At 29.5% G+C, this 10,530-nt stretch overlaps 1 protein-coding gene across 1 annotated transcript in view; it reads right to left on the bottom strand.

Moving 5' to 3' along the window:
• Positions 1-10,184, bottom strand: part of LOC117182595 — a 13,456-nt gene extending 3,272 nt beyond the window's left edge. The window contains exons 1-3 of the mRNA XM_033375690.1: positions 10,078-10,184; positions 9,850-9,998; positions 9,681-9,771 (exon numbers count right to left, since the gene is read on the bottom strand). Coding sequence (XP_033231581.1) covers positions 9,681-9,771; positions 9,850-9,854 — 96 coding nt within the window. The 5' untranslated portion in view covers positions 9,855-9,998; positions 10,078-10,184. The remainder of the gene's footprint in view (positions 1-9,680; positions 9,772-9,849; positions 9,999-10,077) is intronic.
• Positions 10,185-10,530: the final 346 nt, after the last annotated feature.

The following is a 10,530-nucleotide window of genomic DNA, read 5'->3' on the forward strand; positions in this document are numbered from 1 at the left end:
ATGGTGTTCGAAGGAAAAAGTGAGAAAACACTATGCAATATTTTATTAAATGATGAGAGAATTGAACAAGTTGATAAGTTCGTATACCTTGGTAGCTTATTTGCTAGGGGCGGGAAGATAGATGAGGAATTAGATAGACGAATGAATGAAAGTAAGAAGTTTATTGGTAGAGCAGGTCCCCTTATCAGAAGTAAAAATATATCAAATAAAGCTAGAATGGCAATACATAATTCTGTATTTGTACCGACTGTACTATACGGTAGCGAGACATGGACTTATCAAGAAAAAGATAAGAGTAAAATTAACGCAGTTGACATAAGATTCATGCGCACAATAAGCGGGAAAACGCTAATGGACAAAGTAAGTAACGAGATAATTCTAAAAGAATGTGGTGCAGAAGAGACGCTAATAGACACATAGGAAAGAAATCGGTTAAGATGGTTCGGAAATGTTGAGAGAATGCCAAATGAACGACTAACGAAACAAGTGTATCAAGGTAAAGTAAATGGCAGCATGCCCAGAGGTAGACCGCGGAAAGAATGGTTAGAATGTGTGAATGAGACCCTACTTAGAAGAGACATAAGAAGTCACAGAAACACGAGAGCCTGCATGAAAAAATGCATGGACATAAAAGAAGCTAGAGAAGTATGCCAGGACAGGAAAGTATGGCGGCGAATAGTTAATAAAAAGAGTGTCAGTAGAGTGAATGACGCCTGAAACAAAGACCTTAGCTATTAATGGACACAAGTGGGGAACCTTACATAACGACTTCGTGAGGTTCTTCGCTTGGGGTGATTGTTAGAGAGATTGATCAGCAACCTGGGTCGGAGCAGTTTTGCGGAACGAACGTGTTATTCACTTAAATAGCACGAGAATTCTGGATCAGTCTGAAGAATCTCTATCCCTTCCACACAATAGTCCTTTCCCCTGCCGAGTGAGTCACGCCTACCCCGAAAGGGAAATGGATAATTTAATTTAATCATACTTTTTTTGGTTTTAATTCAGAAACACTTCAGCTAGGGAATAACTTTTGTTTTTATCTTTATACGCTGATTTCGAATTTACGGAATGTTATTTCGCACTCCTAAAAAAATTCGTTTTTATCGTTATCTAATTATATATACTGCAAGCCTTCCAATATTGTTCCAGGAATAAAATTAAAAAATTTTAATGAACATCATTTACTTCACTTGCCTATGTTTGCAATTCATTATACTATTACACTATTTATGCTCTACGTGACCACGTGACCAAATCAGTCCTCTGTTAGGAAAAAATTTTTTGGTATTCACCATGTTCAAAGACAATGGTATATCGCTCTCAAAGTTTGGGATATAGAAAATGAGACAATAAATTGCTTTTGTATATTTAGTTTGAGTACTAATTTTGGAAAAAATCAACCAAGTAAAAATAAGTGGGAAAAATTATTTTAATTTTTTTTGGTGTTCACTACGTCCACACGGACTGAGATATCGCGTTTAAAATTTTACAGATAAAATAAAAAGTACTAAAGAACGTTTGCATACATCAATATGTTTATAAGTTCAAAGAAAGTTTATTTATAAATTTAAAAAAATAGTTTATTTACCATTCGAGTTGTAGCACTGCAAGTATTTTTAGTTTTATAAATTTCAGATTTTTTTATTCCCGTATGTTGAGCTCTGACACAGATTTAGGACTGAATCTTCTAAAGGTTCTGAAAAATTAACATAAACAATAACTTTTGCAGATTGGATGCAAATCAACCAATAAGTATCTGCATACACATAACCTGTCATTATTTTTCGAGAATTTTTAGCGATTTCTAGCGGAGAAAAAAAGAAACTTTCAATGTCGATAAGGTCGATGTGACGTGGCCAAGTACGCTTATGAAATTTTTGTGGTAGAAATATTGAGATTGAGCTATCGTGCCTCCATTTAAAAACAAAACTTCCGTCAACCTCAATTACGTGGCGTAACTAGAAAATATAGTCCCTCAGCACGAATATTTATTTATGAGGTTCATGTCATCATTTCGTTTGCTCTTGTAAGTAAGTAATCACCTCAATTAAAAAATTATTGGATATCTATCCTATATTAAAATTTCCTTTTAATTTCATTGAGATAAATACAATTTATCGGTTTCTGTGCTCCAGTTCATTTTGAGGTTATGTCAGAGGTAAAGAGTTTTTGAAATTCATTTTTAGACGTTATTTTAGGCCTCGGAAATGCTGAAAATGCAACTGCTTGGTTGGAAACTTTTCAGTTTCACATTAGAATCTTTTTTTCGTTGCATTATCAACTGTTACATTCTGGGCTACAAATTCAACTACTTAGTGAAACTTATTTGTAAAAAATTCATTTTTTGTCGTATATCATTGATTATTTTAATTCAAAACCATTTTTTTCGGTTGAAAATTTGACAACTATTCTGTTGAGAATTCATTTTTGAGTAGTTGCAATTTCATTTTCAAATACAAATTTAACTTTTTCAGGTATGTTAAAAAAAATTCTAACGTTCTAAACGTATAATAAATAACAATTAAATAAAGTGAATACATGATTTTACTAAAAATACAACAATTTTTTGTTTAAAGATTTAGCTGTTTTGGAAATTCATTTCTTTGGTAGAAAATGTTATAATTTCATTTGAAAATAATATAAATAAAAGTCAGGAAAAATGAAAAATTGGCCAACGAAAAGTTAGGATATTTTGCAATTCGCATTATGTAGCAACCTTCTTGTTACCTTAACTAAAGACGGTATTTTATCACAATTCAGGGTGACCACTGGACCCGGAAACCTGGAAAACCGGGAAATGACTGGGAATGTTATGAGACCAAGAAAAACCGGAAAGTGACAGTGAATTTTTCTTTTTGCCGTAAATTTTACCAAATTTTTTACAATAAAAGATCTTTCCAAATTCGATTTGAAATGTTGATTTAATAGTTGAATTGTGATCTTTTTTAATTATGATATCATTCAGTTTAAAATACATAATTCGAAAATCTTTCACTTTGAAAATTTTGATATTTTTAATTTTTAACAATTTAATCATTTATTTCACGAGCAACTTTATAAACTATTTTCAATTTTAAGTTAAAATTAAATTAAAATTACTCAATATTTAGAAATATCTTAGTACAAACAATTAAGAAGCGTTTTAAGAATTTTCAAATGCTTCAGAAGAATAAAAAAGGCTTCCTAGGAAAATTGAAAATGATTTTTTTTATGTCGAAAAATTAATTCTGAAAGAATATTGAAAAATTTAGCAAATTTTATTCAATAAAAAAAAATGGGTTAGATCATTTAAAAATTTGGTCCTACACATATTTAAAAAAATACAAATATAATTTCTCGTCTTTTTATATTAAAAGAAAGGAAAGAAAAACGCTTAATTATTCGTGTAATTGTAATTTAAGGTTATATTTTTACTCCAGCGTTACAATTTTAATTGTTCTATTTAACCAAATTTAATTTTTAAGTGAAAGTTGAAGGGATATTTAGAAGAGTTGAAAAAATTCAAAGTTACTTTTAAATTTGAGACGTGTTGTTGTAAACAAAGTGTTTACGTGTATCGACAAAATCCGACTAATCGTAGTAAAATTTGTTGCAAATTGTCCAAGCCATAATTTAAAACAAAATATAGGTTCTCGCAGATTTCAAACAACAAATTTATAAGCTTTTTAAGAATTTTGACAGGCTTCAGAAGAATAAGAAGCATTTCCCAGAAAAATTGAAAATTATTTTTTACTTGATTAAACTTATTTTAAGAGAATATTAAAAAGTTTTTTAAAGTGTTACAAAATTGTCAAAAATGAATGTAAAAGATTTTAAGAAAATCTCTTTAATTTGGCAGAATTAACAAAAAAAATAATTTGAAAAAATGTAAAACAACATGTAGAACATCTACATATTGTTTTAAAATAATTTCACTTTTAATTTGATCATGTCATTTTTTTTTAATTTATAGTTGGAATTGGAATTTATCGAGAAAAATAACAATTTTGACTTGGAACCAGAAATTGTCAAATTTTAACAAATTCCGAGCTAGTACTGGAGATTTTCGAAATGGAACAAAATTCTTTATTGGAACAGGAACTTTTTCCAATAAATTTTAATTTTGAGTTGAAGCAGGGAATTTTTAAATTTTAATCAAATCTGAGTTTAAACTGGAATTCATTTAGGAGAATAACAATTCTGACTGGAAAACTGAATTTTTTAAACAGAATATAATTCTGAGTTGAAACGAGGTGTTTTCGAACAAAATTTAAACGATGAATTAGAACAAAGAATTTTACTAAAAAATGACAACTCTTAGTTGAAATGGAGAATTTTCAAAGAGAATTAAAATTCGGGATTTGAACTGAAAAAGTTCAAATTTAAATTATGAATTGGAAAAGGGGGATTCACAAAAAATTGTAATTATTACAATTAGTTGAAATCGAGAATTTTGGAAAAGAATAAACATTCTGGATTTGAACAGGGAATTTTTAGAAAAGAATTAACATTTTGGATTTAAACGGGACTGATAGATCTGTCAATATTTTGAAATAAAATTTTGAAGCTTTTCAAGGATATTTTTAGTTGAAAAGAATTTAATTTTTCAATTTCTAAAGTTTGTAGCTAAAAATTGTTCAAAATAATACAATTTTGAAAATTTTTAAGTTCATTGATTCTTTATTCTAGAATATTTAAAATTATAACGTGGGCTTATAGCTTTACAATTAAATCTGAATCTTTTAACTTATTCATTTTCGAAATGTAATAATTCTTTCAGTTTATCTGAATGCACAATTGAAAATTTCAAAAGTTTAAAATTCAAGAGTTCCATTTTGAGTGTTTTAATTTGTAGATTATTTTTTATTACTGGAAATGTAAAAAGTTTAACTTAAGAGTTTCAACTTTTCCATTTTATTGAGCGTGAACAATGTTTGCGAACAGTGGTAGAAATTGACAGCACCCACGAACAGATGCTGTCAATTTCTACCACTTAAAATTTTCTTGCCTTGATAAGGGTACTGTACGAGTACCGAAACGTTGGTAATGCAAATTTATTTATTTATTTTTATTTCATTGTAATTTAATGGCCATAAAAATAAAAAATACGAAAGAAACAAAAAGAGAAGGAAGGGGGTGTGGTTGGCTGCTTTCTCATTTTTCTTTCCTCTTTTTTATTTTTTTCCGAAAATTTTATTTTATTTTTTTGTTTTTTTTTTTTTTTTTGGGTTTTTTTTTCAGATTACAATAAGATTTTTTTGGTTTTCGTGTATTCGTTGTGGTCCAAATTTGGTCGTTGGATTCTTGTTTTGTATAACAGGATTTTGCATCAATTTGATTATTGAACGTTAAATGTGATTTTTAATTTGGATTTTGGTCTAATTTAAATTTCGTAAATTTTGTTTTATAAATCTTTTAAAATCTTTTTGAATAATTTTCTAAAATAACATTCCGTAATGAAAAATTGTTTTCAATTTTTCTAGCAATCTTATAAAATTTATTTTTTATTTTTTGAAGCCTTTCACAATTCTTAAAAAGTTTCTAAATTTTTTATAAATCTGCAAAAATCTAGAAATTATTTTAAATTATGATGTGGCTACTTGCATAAAAATTGTTAGGAATAGCAGAATTTTATCGAAACAATTTTGGTTTAAATTATGTGAAATTATTTCAAGTTTTTAATTAACTTTGAATCTTTTCAAAACTTCTAAATATCTCTTAAAATTACTAAAAAAATTTCTACTACTAATAAGTGTTCAATTGCTGTGTAAGCAGCAAAAATCAACAATTTCACTTAAAAATTAAACATTAAACAAAAATAACAATCAAAATTGAAACGTGTAAAATTTAAAAGCTCTTTAAAATTTTAACGATTCAAGGCTTTCTTTCTCAAACAGTTCAGTTTCAAATTGTTTAATTTTCAATAACTGGTTTTAATTCATTCGTCATAAATAAATACTCAAATATTACTGAATATTAAATTATTATTTTTTGTTTTTAATTTAGAAATTTGAAATCGAATGGATTGAAAATTGAATATTCTAGAGTGAAACAATATTTTTAATTTAGCAAAAGGCTTTAATTACCAATAAATTATTATGAAGTTATGTTTAAGTTAAAATTATGTAGTTTGTAAAATTTCAATGGGATGTTTCCATTTTTTTTAATGACTAAGATTTTCAAAATTAATAGTTTTAATTTTTAACGCTAAAATCCAGAAATTCTTAATTTTGAACGGATATTTCCATTTGCATTTGATGAATTAACAACGGGTTTTCTCAAAAATTTGCAATTCGAAACGCTTTTAATTTTTAATTATTCAAGTGTTTAAGACTGCATTCTAAAATTCTTCAAATCAAAATCAAAATATAGAATGGACAATTTTTAAAGTAGAAGATTTTCACATAAAGCATTTTAAACTGAATGATGTCAGTATTGAAAAATATAACAATTCAATTAATAATGTTTAAAACTTTGGAAATCGAACTTGGACAGATTAGTGGTTAAATTTCATTTCTTAAAAAAACTGCGAAATAGTGTAAATACTTTTGGTAGGTCTGAGGCCTATACAAAAACAATCAATCTTGCTCTAAACCAGCTGTAATCCATCGGTACGGTTGGAGGGGAGACTTCCGGTTCAGGTCATTCCGCATTGCTGTTTGCAAATGATTATATGTATATACCAGTAGAAAGTTCATCTTTTAATTGAAGATGTAGATATTCCATATTTGCTGGAAAAGTTATATTGAGTATATATGAGTCTTTTTTGGTAAAAAATTAATCTTTTGGTTTGAAAATTCGACTAACTATTTCGTTAACAATTCATATTTTGGTTGAAGACTCATAATTTTAATTTAAACTGTATTGCTTATAGGTTTTAAATTAACATAGAAAACTTTAGAAATTGGGATATTATAGCAAGCCTGAATAAATATTTATTTAATGATATACTAGTTAGCGAAAAATGTTGTCAAGTAAAATGAGAAATTGAATAAGGAAAAATGATATAATATTCTTTTTAGTAATTTATTTGCCTTGCATTTATATTTTTCTTTTTTTCTGTAGTAGCTTCCTTAATAGGAATATATAGTTAGCTATACATTTTGTTATTTTGTCTGAAAATGCAAAAACTTTGTTAAAAAGTTATCCTTTTTGGTCGAAAATTTAATTATTTCCAGTAGGCAACAAAATTAAGGATGTCCTAGAGACGTCTTTGGGACATCCATACGACCTCTTTTCTAACGTGTCTTTCGTACATCCTAGGGATGCTCTTAAAGCGCCTAATTCCAGTACGAAAAATGTCCCGAGAACGTCTATGCCTTTAAGACGTCTTTAGGTCATCTTTAGGACATTGGACGTCTTAGAGACGTTTATCGGGCTGACATAGGAAATGCTAGAAACATCCCAAGCACGTTCTCGGGATTTTCATAGTTTTGTGTCCACAGAGTTGTTCGAAAATTTGTCTTTTTGGTTTGAAAATTGATCTGTCTTAGTAGAAATTGCATCTTTCTTACATAAAACTGCAAACTGATTGGTTAAAAATTCAATAATATTGTTAAAAAGTCGTCAGTTTTGGTTCAAAATTCAACTATTTTGTTTAAAATTCGTCTTTTTAGGTAGAAAATTTCAGTATTTCGTAAAAATGTACTACTAATTCCCCTTCCAGAAGAAAAGGGCTACGTCGCTTTTGTAACCGGCCAATTACTGGTAATAAACCGTAGGTTATCACCCATACTTTTGAGTCCACAGGATTGAGTACGTCAGACAATAGCCGTAGGTAATGAGATCTTGGGATTGAGCCAAACGGATAATGTCTGTCGATCTCCTATGATTATGAATATTCTAATCAACCATACATTTTTGCATGCGTATGATTTGACACAGCAGCAGTTTTTACTAAAAGGTACCAGAAATTTGTACGCGCGGTACAAGTGATCGGTTAAAATTTTAGATCATGTTAAAATTAAAATTAAACAAGTTTGTTCACATTAGGGGGGGGGGTCAACCCCCAAAACCTCCCTTGCATTTACCCCTGCCTGTTGTAAAGTACTGCACTGTAACGGGCTGTATATCACGTGACAAGGCCATTTTAGTCAATCATAATATTTTCATAATTTTAATTGATAAAGTATTAGATCATAAGTAAACGGAGACTAAATTAACACCATGTCAAGTACAAGTATCGCACCATTTTTTTTGTCTTTTATATTGTAATTATAAAATTTTGAGGTTAGATTTAATTTTTTTTAAATCGAAACGAAAATGTTGGTTTTCCATTTTTGTTAAATATTATAATCCTTCTCTTTACCCGATTTATTTCCAGGGGCCCTAAACAAAGTTGCGCCTCAGGGCCTCGAGTTGACTTCATCCTGCACTGAAAGATCACAAGCTGAAAAACTTGTTTTCTTTACCGACCTCCGGTCCTAATAGTAAATAGCTGACCATGATAAGATTGCATCAGCAGAGCATCGGTCGATCACGCTCGATATTATAATATTATATTATTAGTTTATAACCTTTTTTTCTTCCCTCAACTCTGTGCATGGCCACACTCTATCGTTTCACATTTATTTACAATTTTCCAAATTATTTCCTATTTATTTTAAGTTTATTTTTTTTATGTGGACAAAAAAAATTATAAGTGGGCCTGGTTTATAATTTATAAAATAAATTAAGTGCAGTTATTATAAGTAAAAGATTTTTTTGCTACGTTATCATTATATTACATCATCTATTTCGAGATGCATTACTGGAATGTCTAACGACAATTCTACAACGCCTGACTTACATTTGAAACGTATATCAGAATCTCTGTTTATTTTTCTTATTTTCCTTATATCTCTATCTTCCTTCCGTTCCTCTAATCTACCTCCGACTCTACACGCGTTCTTATACTCAATCCTCAACGGTCAGACCTTTCGTTACACTAGCGACGAGCGTTCAGTCTCTACAATTTAATTCGTATTTCTAATAATTGTACATTAACCTTTCTTAGATGGCCCAACGTGAAAATGAATTGCTTTACTTTCCTTAGACTGACTCACCTATTTCTAACAATGATCCCTACGTTTTCAAACTAGATTTCTCTCCATGTTCGTGAAGTTTTTTCTGATATATCTAAGAGTTAGGAGAATTTTACGGTCAGAAAATAAATTCATTGGCATTTCCCTCTTCTTTCAAAGCTTCAAAAAAACTCTTTAACTATTTCCAGGTTTTCAAGTTTAGTGGCGACCCTGATACACACCATTTCACTGTTGTATTCAAACAGTCGAGGATAGAGCTCATGAATTTCTGTAATAGAAGGACTATCCTTTACAATCCAATTGCGCATGTTTTTAAAAGTTTGCTTAAATAACGCCGATATTTTTTCTCTTTTGTGAAGTCTCGGCAGAGTACCTGCATTAAATGAATCTGAAAAAGTCAAGTAAAATAAATATCATAAAAGTTTTCGTTGTAACGCCTGAGATAAGTAAAATTTTCACGTTTTTTTTTTTTCATTTTTCCTCCGTATGAAATTCAACTTCCAATTTATTATCTACATCATCTGTAGAATTAGCACTTTTATCATTTCGGCCATTTTTCCTTTGATATTTTTTCTGAGAAGGGGCAATGAGTTTCTAACATTCCACAGGGGGGCTTCTATGAAACCCCGTTTTGTTCTCGGTACATAGTAATGTTCCTGTATATCTATAATGACTCACACATCCATAATCTCCATATTCACTTCGTAGAGATGGAAATTCGGCTACTAGACTTTCAGCTAAATTCCATTTAGCCTCATCTGGACGATAGCTAAAAATGAAATATAAAATAACAAACAATTATTCTATAATACTGCAATGTAAATGTACAAAAGGATTAAGTACGGACTACATTTAGTGATATTCAATAAGATTGGCTTCTATGACTGGCATCAGACGTTTTCTATCTTTCTTTCCAAATTTTCCACTCTGAATTGCGCTAATAACGTCACGTCCGTCTTCGTGATTGAAAAGAGCATCTTTCACAGAGCCGTGTACCTAATAAAGTATATCGTTGTTAAAAATAATTTTTCAAAGAAATATTTATAGTGTAAAAATTAATTCCTTCAATTCATACTTGCTGAAAAACCTGTATCAATTAATTTTAAAGTTGATGCCGGACTGAAGACCTATCTTTGATGATCTTTTACCGTTTTTTCATCACAATTGTCATGAATAATTGATAAAGGATCTTTTGGAATAGGAGAGACAGAAAGAATTTGTTCCTGGGCGACATACTCCTGTAAAAACATATAAAAAATATTGTTCGTACAAAACACAAAACACAACATTCAATGAAGTGCTTTTACAAAATTTAGGGAAAGTACCTTTCTGAAAGTAGGAAATAATTTAAGTAAAATTATTTCCTATTTTCAGGGACGTGAATTCCCAAAATGTTGTAAAAGCACTACATTTAATGTGGCGTGTTTACTTTTTACAGTTGGAAGTTCACTATTTTGAACGCAGTTATGTTACTGGTTTCGGTATAATTATAAAACCCAGTGGATATTTACAAAAAAAATTGTTTACA

This window comes from Belonocnema kinseyi, chromosome 2 (genome assembly GCF_010883055.1).
Source record: "Belonocnema kinseyi isolate 2016_QV_RU_SX_M_011 chromosome 2, B_treatae_v1, whole genome shotgun sequence".
NCBI classification, from domain to species: Eukaryota; Metazoa; Arthropoda; class Insecta; order Hymenoptera; family Cynipidae; genus Belonocnema; species Belonocnema kinseyi.